Source organism: Rhea americana, unplaced genomic scaffold, assembly GCF_003343005.1.
Source record: "Rhea americana isolate MKP2758 unplaced genomic scaffold, rheAme1 scaffold_59, whole genome shotgun sequence".
Taxonomy (NCBI): domain Eukaryota; kingdom Metazoa; phylum Chordata; class Aves; order Rheiformes; family Rheidae; genus Rhea; species Rhea americana.
In genome coordinates, this window is record NW_028186745.1 from 4,234,440 (window position 1) to 4,254,484 (window position 20,045).

At 35.0% G+C, this 20,045-nt stretch overlaps 1 protein-coding gene across 1 annotated transcript in view; it reads right to left on the reverse strand.

Moving 5' to 3' along the window:
- The window catches only part of IL1RAPL1 (interleukin 1 receptor accessory protein like 1), a 337,923-nt gene extending 336,281 nt beyond the window's left edge, over nt 1-1,642 (reverse strand). The window contains exons 1-2 of the mRNA XM_085319453.1: nt 1,615-1,642; nt 1,016-1,295 (exon numbers count right to left, since the gene is read on the reverse strand). Of these exons, the coding sequence (XP_085175579.1) occupies nt 1,016-1,295; nt 1,615-1,642 (308 nt within the window). The remainder of the gene's footprint in view (nt 1-1,015; nt 1,296-1,614) is intronic.
- Nucleotides 1,643-20,045: the final 18,403 nt, after the last annotated feature.

Here is a 20,045-nt window from a genome sequence, read left to right on the forward strand (position 1 = left end):
CCTACTCCCACCAAAGAAAAGTGTACTCTAAACATCACTAGACTCTCCAGGTGTTGTTTTTCTTTCTTTTCTTTCTTTCTTTCTTTTTTTTTTTTTTTTTGTTTGTTTTGTTTTGCAATGTCAGAATAGCTTCATCAAGATTTCCTAGTCTAGTCACTCAGCTGCTTAGGGTTAACAATAACTAATTGTTTCAACCCACTGAGTAATTAGTACCGAATCTTCCTTGTATCTTTTATCCACAATTTGCATAGTTTCACATCTAGTACAAATATAACGTGAGACAATATGAAAGTGCCTGATGGTCTTTTTAATGGAAAAAAGTCAGAAACAATGTCTCAGTATAAATCACTTTAGAGATGTAAAAAGAAGCTTAGCATCTGTCTCACAAAGCAGGAATGGGAATCTATTCAAAGTTAAGGGCTTGATCCATCAGAAGGTTAAATAATTTTGGAAGATATCTGGCACCCAGCCCCCATTACTAGGTCAAATCAGCTATGATGGGGGAGGATATATGTCTGTAAAAATGTCTAAACTTTGTTATGATCATATAACATTTTCCTCAATGCAACCATTTTACATCAAGTAGTAGAAACTTGGCACAAAATAACTGGCACAAAATTTTATGTGAAAAGGTGAATTAAAAAGAGATTGAGGAAAACTCATGGAAAATTGAATTTGAATTTGCATAATGAACTTTTTGCACTAGAAGACTAATTGTAAGTGTTAAATCAAAGCAGAGGCAGGAACACATGAATTCTATGATGGGTGGGATTGGATGTATAAATTTTAAATTTTGTTATAAATAACCAAAATTTATACAACAAATTATTGAAAATGCTCAGCACATTCATTCAACAATAATTTCTACTCAAGCGTGAAAGGGGAAGGGACAGCAAGGGGAGAAGAAATAGGAACACACTCAGAAAACACTGTTCTTTGCCACAGAAGTCTCACTATCAGTATCCCCCCGTTTTGTATCTGTGTCGTTGAAATGTAGTATATTAAAATATAGTACCTTATAACGCATGCATAAAGCCCGCTGTCTTGTACCACTGTTGGCCGAAACCAAATGGAGTCTTCTTCTTTGCTCATTCTAGTTCCATCAAAAGCTATAGGTTCCTCGAAGTCTCCAGGTCCAGAGCTTTTGTACCACATCAAACTGAGTCCAGCACTTTGGGCTAGGGAGTAATTAGCTCTAATATATCCATAAAAGAGTGCACATTTTATACGAACAGGTTCTCCCACTAAAACTTGATATTTCTTGTAATCCACAGACCAGTCAGTACATCCATCAGCTGAAAGAGAAGAGGGAGGGGGGAAAAAGGAAAGGGATTACTATGGTTTCAGAGAGCACACATGAGCAATAGTTACACAGCAAGCTTTACTGCAGAATAGTCCGTCGAGTGACTAGTAGTCCTCTTTTGATCACTGGAAAATTAACTGCATTTCCACACTGTTAATATCATTTACTTTCCTATGCGGAACAGAGTTATTGAGAGAATTAGTGGTAAATCTTGATAATTTCTGAGATAAGTGAGCAATTACTCTTTTTCGTCTCTTGTGGAACTCCAGCATGAATTGTTATAAAATATTGGAATCAAATTAGTGCAGTACTGAGGCCGTGCTGTACACAGGGCGTCATAATCAGTGAAACGCATTAATCAAAAACCTTCAGGGCAACAATATAAATGAAAGAAGGGAATTACTTAGTCTCAGAAGACATTAGGACAAGAAGCTGTGGCCTGAAGCTGAGAACGTAAAAGTTTGGGTTAGATCTAAAGGAGAAGAAGAAACTGTCTGAACAGTAAGAGCAGTTAAGGGCACATACACAAAAAGAGAGAGCCAGGAAAATGGCTGAAGATATGTTCAATGGATTATTCATGAGCAAGTTAAGATCTCATTTAGAATTCCCGACTTTCCCAAAGTACATTACAAATTAATTAAAATGATTCATGTATTTATTCTTTCCTGGCCCAGCTAGCAATAATTCTAGAATAATTATCACATTCTTCACCTGTTTAATATAGAGCAGGTTGTCAGTCTGGATCAATCCAACATCTAATAACTGCTCCTCAGGAGAGAATAATAGATTTTTTTCCCTTTCTTTTTAAAAAAAGATAACTATTTTTAATTATAAAAGCACACAAGGAAAACAGATGCTTTCTATAGTGTTTTCCTATCTAAAGCTTAAGTTTTGTTGCAAAGGAGTTTCATTCAGGAGGGAATTCATTAGCAATGGCTGCTGTTCAACTGAGTTAGTTATTCAGACTCCTACATATTGAAACCATATGTGGTTGAAAACAATCAGTACTTCCAAAGGACAACATATTTCATGTTAAAATGGAAATCCATGATTGGCAAGAATGTTTGGTCTTTGAAGTGGTCATTTCCCTTCACTGACTTTATAAGAGCCTAGCTAACTAGATATCTAGATTCACACGACATGCTTCTCACCCTAGAGTTGGTTGAATATTGATTTTAATGGAGAGTTCAAGCTATTCTTCAAGATTAAATAGTATTATCACTTTAAAAATAGAAAACGTTTTCATCTCTTATTTGGGAGAAAAGCATGTTACTTTAAAGAGACTTTTGAGATTTTCCTGTGGATAGTACCACAACACTCATCATACACAGTAAAATATGAGAAAGACACAAACATGTTTACACTAGATACCATTGCATAACAAATAACCTAAGACAATACAACACTGAAAGACAGAGGGGGGAAAAAGGAAAACTTTAGAGTCATTTTTCATAGTGAATAGAATTCATATAGTGAAATATTTCATATATCCTTGGAGTGTTTCCTCCCATGTTTACTTTTAAGGTTAGAAAAGGGCAATTAATGTGGCCCTGTCACAATTTTCCTACCGCACAGTCCCTAAAATCAGTATTCTTTACCAGTCTCTAATAAGAAATAGATGTACTCTTGCAGAAATTAAAGTGAACAGAGACAAGGCTATACTATTAGTTTCCCAATAGGACTTAAGAAATTTTCATTTTTTTCAGAATACACTTACATTTCATTTTTTACCTTTTTGAAGGAGCACTCTGTCTCTGATTGGGTTCTCTTTCACTCTCTTTCTGAATACCCAAGGCCAAGAATGAATTAAAATGCACCTCTAAGCAGAGTTAATTCCATTATACAAGTTAGCAGGTAATAGCTTCATCATACTTTATTATCAAATTGTAATCTTGCCTTTCACTATCTAAATCACTATTGTTCAGTTTATATTAGTTGCCTAGACATGTTCTCTCTCAGGATATTCAGTCTTAGTGGTCCAAGCTCCTTGAGCTTGTTGAATCCTTGAGAACATACTAGAAAATAATACCAACTGTATTTCACACCATTGTATCAAATAAAGGAGTAACTATGCAGAACATATATCCTTGACTTTATTTCAACAAGGTATTCCTCATGAAAAAGTAGCAAGAACCACCCATTTGGTATCACTCATTTGAACCACCCATTGATACCATCTCCAATGTAATTTAGTAAGCCTAGACAAACAAGCTAGCAAGCATTTTACTCTCAAATACAAAAAAAAAGAGAACACTTCCAAAATTTTGCAGAAATTAACTTTTTAAAAGTTTGAGACTTGAGTTTTAGAGGGAATGTTAACAATATATATATAGCCATTGTATTTACATTAATGCTCTAAAAAGTAGCGACTTCAAAAGTTAAGTTGGATGATATTTTTATGGAAAGAAAATACACGTAAAAAAACTCCTAAACACCCAGAACTGCATTAAAATTTTGTATCACAAAGTATAAACAACATTACATTTTAATGTAACTATTTTCTACTTGGTAGTTTGTTGGCACCAACCGCATCAGTATGTATTACCAGACGGCTTAAGAGAACAGCAGCTCAAGCAAATATGAACACTGGCATGCCTATAATGTCATGGGAATCTATTGTATGTTTTGTCTTAAATCCAAGCTTCAGAAACCGGTCCTCATTTACTTTCTGTGAAATTTAATTATCGATGACCTCTCTTTAAGATGCATAAAACCAGATAAGGACTAGGTAATGAGTCAAGTCATGATCTGTCAGCTAGAAAAGAGAATCTCATGCTTTAAAGCATTAGACAAATTTCTCAATATTTTAACTATCCAATGCCCAATGAAACAATCCACATTCTTTTATAATTAATGACCTTGGCTTATTTTTGATATACTAGAATATATATTATGAAGTCACATTCAGTGATAATCTTAAGAAAACATTTGTCCTCTTCTCAGCATGGTCTTCCAGAGAAGTGAACATGACTGTTTCTCTTCTCACTTACAGAAACATTATACYAGTTTAACTCTGTCAACACTGATATTCAAGTCACATAGAACTGCATTAACCTTATCTCAGCTGGAAGCTTTAATACCTTAAATATCTTGCAGGGAATACCTCACACTACAGCTCAGCCAACATTTCTTCATCCATGAGAAGGTGATAATACAATTTTGACAGATGCAATAGAAATTCATCATTCCTGTCATAAGACACAGATGTCTTTCACATTCAGGATTTTTCTTTTTTTAGTGTTCACAGTGATTTTTAGGAGATAATTGTCCATCTGTGCTTGAAATCCTCCTATTCCATTGTAATAGGGGAGTATAAACAGAGACTAAAAGACATATAAAATGGGAAAACCAGACTTTCATGTCTTTAAAAATGAGATTACTGTGAATACTCAGAGGATAGCATGCCTGTACTGTAACTGACATATCCTACTTATACTCTGTATAAGGTGCATAAAGTACATGTTCATTTTGAGTCTAGAAAAACTTGGTTATATGGGAAACCTCATCCTGATTTCCAAACTCCTTAAAGCATGTAAGGGTATATTTTCAGACACAAAGACTAACTATATTTATGATATATTTTACATTTAGGAAAATCTTTGGATTTTTCTGTTGACATTGATACCTTAAATAAACTTTATATTTTTTAGTTAGATCTTAAAAATATACTCTATTCCTTCATAAATAAGAATAGGCAAGAAAAAGTCTTAATAGTCTTAATGTTAATCCATCCGTGTTAATATCAAATTGACTGAGGGCTTTGTATACAAATTTGCAGTTTAACTGTGATCCATTTCAATCTTCATTACATTTTCTTACTTTTCTTTATCTCTAAGAAGGTTATTGCCTAAAGAAAAAAACTGTGTGTTTTCCGTCTTTGTAATATCTGCCGCCACCACACAATCAAAACATACATTTGTGCTGGCACAAAACAATGGTGGGAAAATTATGCTCAAGACTTATCAGAGTTAGGCTTTCCTGTCCTATTTCTATTGTCACATCATCAAACAGGCAATCACTTTATTATTATTATTATTACTATTATTTCATAAATTGGAAAATACTTAAATAATTCAACAGCTATGAAATTCCAGAAATGCATGCAAATCCATGGTTGTAGTCCCTGACCTCTATTTTAACATGCTGCCATTTATTGTGACATCTAATAGCACAATATAGTGACCAGGATGAATATCATTCACTCAGTTATTTCCTTGAGTGATTTCCGGGTATGAAGTAAACCACAGCACATCACCATCCTAATAATGAGACCGTTCTGCCGGATAAACAAGCTCCCTGYAGGCTGCATCTGGTGATAGGACTCAAACAAAGTATTTAACATTTCTGACAGGGTCTTCCCTTTCATTTTTCAAGATCATATACACCATTTTCGAGGGAAAAATCAGTGCTGAAAGGGAGAAAATTGAACTAGTGACTCCTGSGTCCACTGCTACAACCCAGCTTAGTTCATAAACTTCAATTCAATTTCTGGGTCTGAGAGTTAATGGAAGTCTCCAAGTTTCCAATGCATTTGTGGAAATCTGACTTCCTGATCTAGCTAAACAATTTAGGTCTGGTATTAGTTGAAAACAGTTCCCCTAAAATATCCAGAACAGTAATTCAGTAACAGGAAATCCTTCCAAATTTATTGTATTTATTTTCATATAAAACAAAAATTATTAAATTCATTTTTTCTCATTTATGAGTGCTTGCTCTTCCATTCAACCTAATTTTCTACAGAAAGGAGGTTTATGCAATATCACTGTGTGCCTTCCATTTATTTGTCAGCCACTTTAGGATTTTTTGAACATATTAACCATTTGCAACCAAATTTAACAGGAAGATGAGATTTTTTTTTTGGTTTATGTATCTTTTTAGTTGAAATTAAAAAAAAAGAACTTAACAGGCATGAAGAAGCAGCTTAAAATGCAACAAGCACTGTTAGCTGAGGAAAAAAATGTGATCAGCTCTATTTTTAGATCACTTAGATTCTGTACTTTCAAGAGAGTTCCAATATAAAATTAGAAACATAAAAAAAATGGATTTATCATTAGTACTAATGTTTTCAAATGACCGCATCAAGTATATTTCATACATGATTAAATTTTCTTTGCATTAAGCTTGCTATTACAGCTTTGCACATTAGTATGCTGAAGTTCGCTTTGAGACAGCACTTTTATCTTGAACTCCTATTTTTCATTCTCTTGAAAACTCTTGCGAAAATTACCTTGTAGGCTAAAAACTTGCATATTTTGATCTCTATCTAGAAGTGTGTGGTGGCTGGCATGACAGGAGGCTAGTAAGAGAAAATGAAGGTGCTGAAGGAGATGTGAGGCAGGCAGAAAAAATATTTTTAGAACCATCATCTATTTAAGACCTCAGCTCCTAATAATTACAATTTCCCCAGTCTCACTTGAGAAAAGCTTTAAAAGTGGCAGACTTGACAGTTGAGTGACCATGGCAAATGCACAAGCCTGCAGGAAGAGGAGTACTGGAGAAAGAAATCTATGGCTTGCAGTAAATTAATTTAAAATACTCTTTTTCTTAACTTCAGAAATTTTTTTTTCTTGACTTCAGAACACTGTGCTAAGGTGAAACAGAGGATACATGACTTGGTATTGGAGTACTTACATATTTTGTAAAGTCAGAGGGAGAGCAAAAATACTTTTGTGGCAGGATGTTTTTATGTAATTCTCTCTCTCATAAGCCCCATTAAATAGTATTTTCTGTCTGAATTAACGTTTATCCTTGTAACTACCACCATTAACTTGCAGAAAAGTTTAAAACATGAAACACATTTTAGGAAAGAGGGGAAAAAATATCCTATGCAAGTTAGAACAAGTAAAGAAAGAACGAGTGCATGTTGAACTGCATGAGGTCTTACTCTGAAACAACCAAGAATTCTTTCCTGATGCCCGTTCAGTCCCATCTCTCCGCTAGCCCTCATCTGTGGTTCAACATGATGTGTAAAGTCTCAGTAATCACATATTTAAAGGCAGCCTGGCCTGTGCTTCTCCCTGGCCTCTCCAATCCCTGATTTTCTGTTTGCATGAGCTACCTTCCTTCTAGTACTCACCTTCTTTRCAGAGGCCATCTGTGTATCTACAGGTGTTAGCATACAGCATAAAGGTGGCAACATACTGCAGTCAGCAGCCACAAATCACAGTCCTTCTTGCTTGCAAAGCCTGATATTAGTCTGCACTACTGATCYGTGCCTATGGAAATGAAATGCTTCTTGTTTATTGCACTTATTATGCTTCCTTATCTGAGGGCAATTCTGCAGCCTCTGTTTTTTTCAGCAGTGAAGTCAGAGGTTTTTCTGCATCCAAAGAACGCAAGTCTTTCCCTACTTGCTCCCCAAACTTACCACAGTGTGTTTTGAAAGAGAACTTTCAGTCATGYGCTGTTCAGTGTGTATGAACATGCAATTTCAACCATTCGCTGTACTGTTCAGGAGCAGAATTGCTACATTATTAAGTGAGGAACTGAAGTTTAGGGCGCATTGGTCTTAGAGGTCCCTGCAGCATTTCAAATGGCTAAAATAAAATAGTCACCCAACCTCAAGAGAAACACCATGAGGAGTGGTTAAGCTGTTTTCTGAAAATTAAACAAAGAAAAGCGAAGATACTTTTTCAGAAGGAAGATTTCCAAGCAAGGAGAATCCCTGGAGCATACTGGTGTATCACGTTGTACAGCAGGTGGCAAATTATTTAATCTCTCCCACAATCTCTTCTTATTATTGAAACCGCTTCTGAAAACTCATTCTGTTCTCCAGTAGCCTCATTTTGGAGATTATGACAGAGATTGAGGATTTCCTCGTACCTTATACCTTTACACATTTTCCTCCTACAAAGAGCACAACTACGTAGGCAAGAATATCAGCTGAACCGTAGTAACTAAACATTTGAAGGATCTCCACTTGCAGTAAATATGAGGTAATTAAACAATTTAGGCCATAATATACAAAGATTAAAATTAATCAAATTATCACAAACACCTTGGTGCAAACACCTTGGTGCTGTGACTTAGCAGTAGAATGGCAGTCCCTAAAGCTGCAGCAACATAACTATGTGACTGGGACCATGTGGAAATGAAAAGGATAAGTAAGTGTTTCAGAAGAGCTGAGACCCAAAGAAGTGCTGTTTATTTCAACCAGGTTTTGAATCAAAGGATATTTGACTTAAAAATGTTCAAAAATTAAAAGAATATAAATAAGAATACAATTAAGTGTCAGTAGCCATGAGGTTGTCTGCAATAACACATACTAAAAAAAAAACATATTTCTGTTTATTAATCTGTATACTACTTCCACTGTTAAAATACTAGGATAGAATTAATATACTGAAACTGTGATCTTGGATTGATAGTATCAATATTTTTACTGTTAACTGCATCAAACTCCTACTGATTTTAGGGACTATTTAGAGCCTACAAATAGTCTTACTAGACTCAAATGGTAGACATTTATTTATTTAAAGCCCTGTATATGTCAGATAGGCATTTCTATCTACAATTAAATAGAAGCTAAAATACAGCATAACATAAGTCATACAAACCAATTCTAGGGAGGTTTCTTTTCTTTACTCAGTATGACAAAGTTGTTTGAATTCTCCCGAAGCTGACAAGAATTTTTAAATAATCTTCATTGTATGTGCATGTCGATGTTTCATTTGATTAACTGTGTGCGCATTCGCACACACAGTAACTCAGAAAGAAATTACAGTGTTCCTGGTTAGGAACGCAATGTCAGTATTTATATCAATATTTTCATCTGACATGTTCAACGTGCCTTCAGAAATCCCTTAAATAAGGCTTTGGTGATTAGTGTTTTTTAAAATGCTCTATGATCTTTTAAAAGACCTGCGGAAAGAATATCTCATTGTGCCTGCAGACACCGCAGAGCGAAGGTGCAGTCTAGGGCCAAGCACAGGGCGGGCAAAACCACGGACAGATGTGCTGCTCACAGCTGCACTGGGATAGCACRGGTTTTCCCACACAGTAGGTCTGACCAGGATCCGCCTGGCACATAAATAATGATTTAAAATAATATTAATAATGATTTTTAAAAAATAAAATAAAACACTCTCAGTGTAGCTATATCTTCAACAAGAGGCAGATTTACTTTAAAACATAGCTGTCCTTCTCATAGAAAAAAAATTACATTGCGTGATTATGTATCTTAACAAGCAGCAAAACATACCCACAAATATGAAGATTTAGCCTACTGAAATGGCTACATTTTGGGTTTAATACTTTCTGTATACACACACAAATGTCCAAGGCACAGAAAGGGACACATTTTCCTTTTCTTTAACCTTTCCTTTCGGTTCTGGGAGCCCTTTAAAAGTTTCCATGTGAAGCCATCAATAGCAAAAGCAATTCTTGATATTACTTGGCAGCTTACTAGCAGCACACAGTGCAGCACTTGGGACTATAACAATTAGAAAACACATGCTAGCCAAAATAAGAAACATATTGATGTTGTCACTTGAAAATTTGTTAATTAAAGTAGGTCCCCTTTTATGTAAAAAGTACTATTATTTAAAGACTACCAAAAGTGGAATAGAAAAGATTTTGGAAAAAAAAAAAAAAAAAAAAAAAAGGAAAAGAAGGAAAAATCATGCAATGTTTTTCAAAATCACAGGAAAATCTTCCAGATGCATGAAACACAGGGGTAATTTGACATCAAACTGCTAAACAAAGAATACATTTGCTTATGAAATACAAATTCATTTTAATTGAGGAAGTTTTAAGGATATATGTTCTTTTCCTGCAGATACTATCAAGTACAAAACATGGTAGTTTAAAGCCAATAGGAACCTCAGAAAGACTTAGCAAGGAACAACAATATTAGCTGAACTTTAAAGAGAAAATATTAACTACAGTAAATCTACACTCTAGGGATTACAAAAAGTCATTATAAATCTGTTTGTACTTTCTGTTCATTTTAGAAGAACTTATATTATTATAGCATCTGGCATTTTCCTTCCTTTTTTTGTCCATATTAAGTCTGGAAGCTAAAGCTTGCAAAAGATATTAAATTTTGTAAATCTTTGCTCCCCAGTTTGACATTTCCTCTGTTCCCACATGCCACATATTTGCCACACTTGAGATAGCTTACTAAGGAGAAAGAGGCCACCAGAGTAATATAGTAGTTCAGCACTTTAATCTCAATAGGTAAAAGAAATGAAAATCAATACTATTTGAGTTTGAAAAGAAAACTTTGCTCCTTTCACCAAAGCTTACTTTAAAGATTATCATGAATGTTTTGGTTGAAGTGAATCTAAAGAAATCAGAATGGATTTAATTGAGTTAAGAAACAAAATCCTATGGGATTCAATGAAAAGCTTCCTCATGTACCTTTATGGATCAGGKGCCCATGCTGGTGTGCCTCACTGCATTAGATTTCTAAGGCACAAATCAAACATCAGAGCATTTCCCTTTCCCTCTTTATTCTGTACCCCAGAGTATATCGCCCAAAATTAGTTGGTGTTAGATGAAGAGAGAGCATTTTTCCTGTAAATATATGAATCTATATATGTATATGTATATATACATATATATATATATATATTTCACATCCTGATTCAGTGAATACAAGAGAAATACTTTTGGAAAGAAATGCCAAGAACATTTTCAAACAGAAAAATTTGTCATCTTCAAATCAAAGAAAAATTTTTGATATTTGGAAAAAAAAAWWTCATTCTGGTTGAACAGACACAAGCATGAGACTGCTTTTCCCTAACGTGCCACTGGGCCTCAGCAACTGCTGGTCAGGTCAGATGGCTCAGATTTTCCATAAACATGATAGTTCTTAGTGGTCATCTCACACAAAATCCTTGCAGCTGTAAAATGTCAAGATAAATGTTGGAAAACATTTTAAAAATAAATAAACATACAGATCAGCATGGAAGTTGAATGAGAAAGGATCTGGGCTTTGGACATCCAAATCACAGTTTCCAAAGTAAAAAAAAGGAAATGTAATTCTATGCTGATTTACTTCAAATATTGTTTTAACTGACTTTAAGATGAAATGCCACAAATTGGGTGAAACTTAATTCAAAAGTTATGTTTCTACTTCTCRTCTAAGTGTAGTAATGTCTAAGTACATTACATACTGTTCTATGTAATGTAGCACTGAAAACTCAATTCTTATGGGTAGCGTAGACATCAAAAAATATATTCAATTTTGTTTCAAAAAGAGAGTGTACACKAGCTGTGTAGTTATAAATTTGCAAGTAAGAGAGGCCAAGTGCATACTGAATCCTTATTGACACTTCCCAAGGCAGCAAGCAGAGAATTCAGCGCAGTGGTGGGCTCCCACCTCGTTCTTTTTCCTGTGTGTTCGGTCTGTATATTCTCCATTYGTACTGTGTTAACAGAGGACTCATTCCATTCCTGGCTTGGTTGCTAATCACCCAGAGGGAGGTTTYTTCTTCGTCGGTGTAATAATTTGGCTGGGAGATGGGAGATCATTTGCTAGGAAAGCACYGATAGCCTTAGACAAACAACGCTGGGTAATGGGTGCAGCTGTCTCTAAAGACAGAGAAATYCCCCTGTCAAAATTAGGATTAAATTTATAGCTAAAATTCGCATCCAGAAAGAATTTTCAGATTAAGGCTGAGTGGTCTTTTTGTTATCGCTGCCACCCTTCCTTATGCTACGTACCACAGTTAATGTCATCAGCAGGCAACAACAAYAAAAATCTCTGGGTTTGAATTGTTTTTATTTGTCCTAAATCTTTAATTTTCCAGCCAAATGTTTTCCAGAGAAAAAATTACAATTCCAATTTTCAAAATTCTACCTCTAGCCTCRAAGAACTGAGCAGCTTACTTTATTCTCTTCCATGGGCCAGATTCCTTAGCTAACCTAGTCTTAGCTTAATCTTTAAGACACAGTACGGCCTTCTCTCGTATTTGTCATTAGAGTGATTCTTTACGGGATATATCATCTRCAGAAGCCTGGCACACATTTAAAAACCACRGGACTAGGAATTATATTATCAAAAAGGATCACARTGATATCCTCTCCTTACCCCCATCCCAATTTTCTTGTCTGAATGTTTTTTCTTTAAAGGAAGAGTTATTTTTCCTAGGAAATACAGAACASCCTAAAATAAACAAAACTAAATATGATAAAACAGCTTTCCGTGAAGTCTGGTACTCATGTGCCTGAAGGTGAAATTGTTGCTCTGAACTAGGCACTAGGTATGATAGATAGCACTGGATAAATACCATAAGATATCTCTACTCTCTATGCTTTCATTGTATAGGATCATATTTCAGCTATGTGAAAAACAATTATTTTATAAGTAAGCAATTGCTTTGAATGTTTTGGAACATTCACTTATGCAAAAAAGTAAATAGACGTGTCTTTGTTATTTATAACTAAAAAAACTAGCCTACAAACTCATACTAAGCCATTACAGTCACTGAAAGAATGAACATTTTTATAAAGGAATTCAATGAAATTAGAAATGGTTGTAAGAGCACCTTATAACCCAAATATTCCACCGAGAGCAACTTTTATTGAGTGATGCTTCACTCTGTTTGATCTCTGTGCAGCCTTTAAACTACCTCGAATGCACTAAGGTAAAGAAAACGCTAGTATATTTTTCAAGATAAGGTCACAGAGCTGAAATAGTTTTTGATCTGCGATTATTTAAAGTTTCTTCAGGGACTGTTCAATTTAGTAACTAATCCACATCCCATCCTTCCTCCCTCTCCTGCTCAACACATATATGCACACATAAATGCACACTTTAATTATTCATGATGAGTTTCRCTGCACTCAGTCAGGAATACTGATGAGACTGAAATTTCAGCACAACCTGGAGCTGAGCAAGCYGAGGGTCGCCAGTGTCGTAGCCCGCTGCTAATAACGCGTGGGAAGCACAAACACAGACTCAGATTTATGCCAGAAGAAAGGAGAGATGACTAAAGTAGACAAAAAGGCATTGATCCCATCATCCACATAGCCAATAACTGAATTTACAATTATACATCCAAAAGGAGAGGGGGAAAGACTAGGTATATTTCCTGTCAGAAAAGGGGAACCCTCTCTCTCTCATCCCCCCCMCCTTTTTTTTTTCACCCCAGACTAGAGGGCATACAACCAAGGATAATAAAGTGAAACATGTACTAGAAAAAAATGGTATATAAAGGCACTAGAGGGAAATAAGACTGGATAATTCTGAAAGATAGAGAAGGAAAAGATAATAAAACGAACACCATAGCTGGCAAYAATCAAGCACATTTATTTCATCAGTGGCAGAGTTTATATTGTTCCCTATGTTTTTTATACTGTTCCTCTTTCTTACAGCCTCCAAGTCTTTTTCATACAAAATCAATATCAATAAAAAAATGAAACTCCTAGAAGAGTTCATACCATCTCCCCCAAATTTTCCTTTTCTAAGGCACATGATACCTTTGAATTTAGAAATTTTTCAAGCATTAGGTTTATGCATTTGATTCATTTACTGATTGGTTTGTATAAGGTCTCTCTTTTTATTTTCTTCCTTGGGAGGACTGACATTTCTGGTAGAAAGATGTAGGAAGATACAGGAAATCCTACAATTGCAACATTCACTTCTGAATTTCTAACAGTTCAGGTACAGGAAAGAGATTTCACTTGAGGAGAAAGATTTCACTTGAGTTCTTTGTCATAATCAAGATACTAACTTTGTCTGGACTTCTTGCAGCTCCTATGAACTCTGATGAAAATAACTCAAACATCCTAGTTTTGTTAATATATGGTTATATACATATATTTTCCCCCAAATCTATTCTGAGTGGAAAAAACACAGGTGTATATGCATTTATAAGGCAGGGTAAGGTGAACTCATTTTACCCTGACCTGTGCTGACTGGACATACGTCAGCCCCATATTAGCCTAGTCCACAAGCTGTTAACTTTTATGCTTCAGGTTGGGGGTAACTCCTTGCTAGTGAGAGTATGCAACTTCCAGGTTGGAGAGCTTCAAAGCTCACAACCATCAGTGTAGGCATCTCAGGGCAAAGTGTAATTTCTACTTGCCTTTTGAAGGGCAGCTAGGTCTCTGAAAGCACTCAAAGAACTTGCATCAACTCCTCCTTCATCTTTTCACACCATGCACCTCCCCTTGCCCCTGGGTTTTCTGYCGAGTGACATTTGTTGCTCCATTTTACAGTAATAAATTAGTGCTGCTCCAGTAGCTCAGAATGGCTGTTCACATGGTATTTTTGGAGCACATTAGCCAAGCAGTAGGAGAAGTCATATGTGTCTCCCATTTGACACTTGAGCCTTGTTTTACACTTGGGTTTGTAAACAGAGTAAGAAATAATATTTATCAAGCTTCTCCTCAAGACACTCTTCTTAATATCAAGGGAAACTTATTTTTGGTAATAAAATTGTCTCCAGCTGAGCAATGCTTTCTACACTGCTGTGTTGCTGTCTGTAAGTAAACTTAGCTCTTATAAGGGTCTTCAGCAGTTTAATTACCACCTTTCTCTAAGGGTTGATCTTTAGTGGCAGTAAGCATATCCGAAGAAAAAGTTTTATTATGGTTATTGCTTAACTATAGGAAATAAACTCTTCCATCACCATCGAAAGAGATTATAGGTCTATTGAAAAGATCCGATTAATATGAACGATCTTAAAGTGGGAGATTCCGCTAGAAATCCCTCTTCTTTCAGCTCCCCTTTGAATTTAAGGCCAAAAATTTTCCATAGGATTATTTTTGTTTACAAAAAGTCATAACATGATGCCCAGGCTACAAACAGCAAGCCAGAATAAGGAAAACGTAACAWAAGGTACCTCCAGAAATAGTAACTGCTAACTAGTTCTTTAATGTTRCATTAACCAAAAACGGTAGCTAAGGAAATAAAACAAAACCAAAAAAAATGTGTGAAACTTTGATGGAATTATACCTCTCTATATAGCATATGGTATATTATTTCACACACACATTAGAGCAAATGAATTGGATGAGGCACGTAAGTAATAATCCCAAGATTCGCACAACACTCATCCTCAAGAGTCTTGTTTTCTGTTTCCTCAGAGTTGATTTTGTAAATGGTGGCAGAAAAAAGAAAGAAAGGCTATTTTTAATTGCAGGGAATGAATGCTGAAAACTAAAATGCAGGTCTTATAATTAATTTGGAACATTTTACATGATTATATATGTACTGTAGATGATATGGCTTTTTATTATTATAGAAAYGTTATTAGTAACTCTATAGTTAAGGCTGCATTGAGATTTGCACTTAAAGCAGGATTAAAATCCTTCTATTTCACACTTCATTGATTGAATCTATTTTCCAAGGTTAACACAACCCATCTTCAGAGCAGACTTTTTTTTTTTTTCTGGAAAAAATTTATCTTTCACATAGGAAAAAAAAAAGCTGATCCCTTCTGAGTTTCTCTTTCAACCTTCAAAATACCTGCTATTTTTCTTCTTAAAATTCACAGTAATCCCCCGGTGCAAACTCACATTATATACACAGGTATATAGTCACATTTTAGATAGGTGACGTTCCAAAGCACTTTATTCCATTAACTCATTGTAATTGCTATGTAAAAATGGAATTAGAGACCTGAGAACTTTCTTTTTCTACTGTTCAGCATCTCACCCTGTCTCTATGACTAACATGTGTCTTCAGGTTTTTAAAGATAGAGTTGCAAAAGCTTTAGTAGTTATCTGCTCAAGYCATTGAAATTCACTGTTTGTGCAACTGGGCCAATCTTAATCAAAACTCGTTTTTTGAAAGAAAGTTAGAAAGAAAAAYAAGTAACAGTATTAAACATGGAACTCTTAAAAATATTTGTATTTTTCCATTTTAAATTATTTTATTCTGTATTCATATCACATGATAAAAGAGAATTTAACGTAAACTATCAGTGTCAAAATGAAACATTTCCTGGACATGAATAATTTCTTTTTTYCTTTGTGACAAAATGGTCAAAAGTTTAAAGTGTACTCTCCTTCACAAAATTGTATTATTATGGACTTGCATTATCCAGTAAAAATTCCTACTTTYTTTGGAAAGCTTCTTCTCCATAAAGGCCTTCTTGGTCTTCCATGGCTTGACTCCTCACTCAGGAGTCTCGACTCATGAAGCTCTTTTTCCTTTCCTCCCAGCACACTGTTAAGTGCCTATAGCTGAACCTGTCTCGATAAGACTATTATTTTTATTAGCATATGGTTTCAAACTTGTAGGTAAGAGGACATTCAGACTTGGCATCCAGTCTGTTGCAGAGATGCCAGGTACATGTCTCTGCACTTTGTCCTGGGATTGCTAGAGGGAGTCAACATAACAGATGAGTTGCACTGGTGCATTAATAGATGCATTTGTCTAAAAAACAGAGAAGCTCACTGCAATGAAGTAAAGTAAAACTACCAGAAAAAGACAAATTAATGAGTATCAGACATGCCCCTGMGAGTCAGTGGTTTTCCCTTTGACAAAGGGGTAATACAACATTTTTATATTGTTCTTTGGTAGATAGTTTCTGGGTATATTTGAATTTTTCAATTTGACAAGGAAATCCCAGAATTAATCTATATATAAGGCTTAATCTTTGACTTAATCTTGACTTCTCCACTTTTTGTTTTAGGAGATTCTTAGTCTGTTGTTTTTCCCTCCAGATAGCCAATGTAACACTATAAAGTTATAAAATATTGTGTACAATTAAAAATTTTCATTAGTATATCAAATAATTCCTATTACCATGCAACTAAATATATTAATAATAAATTAGAAAGAAATTTTTAGAAAGAAGTAATGATGTTATACACCTTTTTGTTTGCCTGCAGCTTGAAATAACCCAAAGATCTATTGTGGAATGCATATTTACAGGACCTATTTGTATATTTGGACAATCAACAAGACAAACCTTTAAAATTATTGATTCCTTTGTGAACTAAAGTCTGTTAAARACATGACGATGTACATAGTGTAATATTAAAAAATTAGCCAGTGCAGATAAAAGATGTGAAATTAAATTCTAAAATTTAAAAAATATGTTATGTAGCAAACATGGTAAGAACAGTTGTCAAGAAAAGTACATAAGAAGTTGAAGATTTCATAAATTAATATTTCTTATTTTTCTTGAGTTGTCAACAATTTCTTAGCTTTTTTTATTTAATCTGCATATAAAACATTGTTCTGTTTTCTGGTAGATAATTCCCGATATCATAAGATCTATTTCTCTAAAATGAAGCAGGTTAAGGAAACCAATTTTTCACATAAAAATATGCAATGTAACACTAAAATAAATGCAACATTAAAAGAAAATGAAATATGCAGAAATAATTGATTTCCACTCATTTATACCACACACTCATTTATTCCTAGATACTACGCAAAGGGTGTCTACTAAACATGGCCTTTAAAATCAGGTAAAAAAAAAATCCCCACTTTTTCACCTTCAAATGTGTTCCACCAAAATAATTCATTCTTCTTAATGGCAGGACTGGACTGGGGCTTCTAGGCTGCCAGTTTAGTCATCTATCACCTCAAGCGATGAAAGTAATATAGAGATTCTTAAATTAATACTTATCTCAAGGTCACTTAAATAGTTTGTTCTGAAATTCCTGCTCAACACTGTGCTTCAAAATCTCCTCCCTTTAATGTTTAAAAATTGTCCTATAATTCATATTCCAAGTTGAATATATACCTTAAGTGTATCTGTGGTCAGTTTATATTTACACGTACTTCTGCATGCAAGTGTATCTCATTTATTTTCTCTTATCAACTAGCAAGAAGTTGGTCTTTGGAAGAGCTGTTACACTATCTCATACTCATCTCTTGTGTTTATCTGAAACGTAGGAGAGAAAAAACCCAACTTATCAAGATGCAGTTTGATCAATGCAATACAAGGAACATTCCCATATGAATAGGTGAGAAATTACTATCGGTACCAAGAAGCAGATTTGTAGCATAACAATATATTAATAATATATTGTTTGGAATATACTCTAAGAATTTTAGAAAAAGGTGTATTTTAAGAAGAAATTAGAAAACAGCAGCACTGAAAATAATTGCTTCAAGTAATGATGATACAAGTAGATCTCTATCAGGTGAGTCTAGCATTGTCAAAAAATTAAAGAGGATTTTACTAATTTTAATAAATCCTTAAAGAAATCTTTTTATTGTCCCTAAATATGGTCATATCAGATCATTCTTTTATTTCTTTGAAAGTTTTCTCTGGTTTCATTAAAACAACACTCTGAGGGTGTGCTGCATACCCACAGGTAATAACCACTATAATTTCTAAGGCATCAGCATCTACTCTTGTAAATCAGAGCAGACACCTATGTTTTTCTTTTTCTTGATGGTAAAACCCATAGCTTTCATTTTCCCCTAGATGATAACTGGCTTTTCCATGGTGATTTTATTTAAACCTAAAAGCAGGAACATTTAAATGTACAAGTCAGGTATTTTGTAAATGTCGTTTATATGCAAGATGTTGATAGATCCAGCTTGCTAAATGGAAGGAAAAGTACCCTGCATTTCAAGGTGTTTTTTTACAGGTATCTTGAGGGACAGTTCAAAAGCAAACTGACTTTTCCTTGTTGATAGAGTAACCAATTCACAATTTTCCAGGAAAAGAAAATCAGATGTCAGCTTTTGAGTAGTGTGGTCCATGTCTATCTGCTAACAACATAATTGTCTTCATCCCTTTCCCCACACCCTTGCCCAGAAGAGAGGTGGAGGGAGAGGACAATTGACAAGGCAGCACTGCTTCTCAGAACCATCGATCAAACATGTTTTTCCTTCTTTCACGGAAAGGAGAGGAGAGGAGAGGAGAGGAGAGGAGAGGAGAGGAGAGGAGAGGAGAGGAGAGGAGAGGAGAGGAGAGGAGAGGAAAGGAACAAATCCCCCTGTGACTACCAGTTTCCAAAAATCAGCTTTTGGCAGCTGTCCCACAAGAGTCAAGCTAGCCAGCCTGTGTGATTTGGAAAAAATCAGGCAACAAAGTCAACCTAGGGGCTTGAGTCCACCCTCAATGCTACATGGTTATTCTGCCTAAAAACATTTCAAAATCCGCAGACAAATATATTGTGGCAGATCTGTTTCACCCAGTGAGAAACAAATTAACATCTGTCTAGAAAATGATGCTCTGTTGTACACTTTGTCCTTCTCTTCAACTCCCAATCCAGTTTTCATTCAATTTTAATTCCTGCTCAATTCTGTTTTTCTGAAGAGTGAACAACTCAGGGATTGCAACTCTGAACTGCATGTTTTCTAGCTCGTGAAAAATGCATGTGTTCTTGTTGGTGTTCTTGCCAAGACAAATACAATGTAAGAACACAGTGATTTTCATTATTAAGCCTGTTTTGTCAGATATGGGATTTTCAGAGTCCCTGAATTCAGTAATAACATTATCTGTTATAAGAGATTAGGCAAACAAGTGCTAATTAAACCCTGGACAACAGCCAAGCTATCACTGCTAAACAAGAGTAACCTGAACCTCAAACAAAGGCAAGAGGTGCTACTTTAAATACATGTCTGTTTTTTCACTCCACCARACCTTTTGGAGAATTATATAGTCATGAAGCTTGCAACATAATGGATTTTATTTTTATTTTGGGGAACAGTTCGTGAAGGAGTTGAACTGAAAAATAAATAAAAACATCACAAGCCAACAAAAACCAATACTCTCAATAGCATAAAACACACAGCACAAGGAATATATGTTTTCTAGAAGTTCTATAAATTTCTGTGGGACAAACCCAGTACATTGCCCCTTATAGCTGTAGGAAA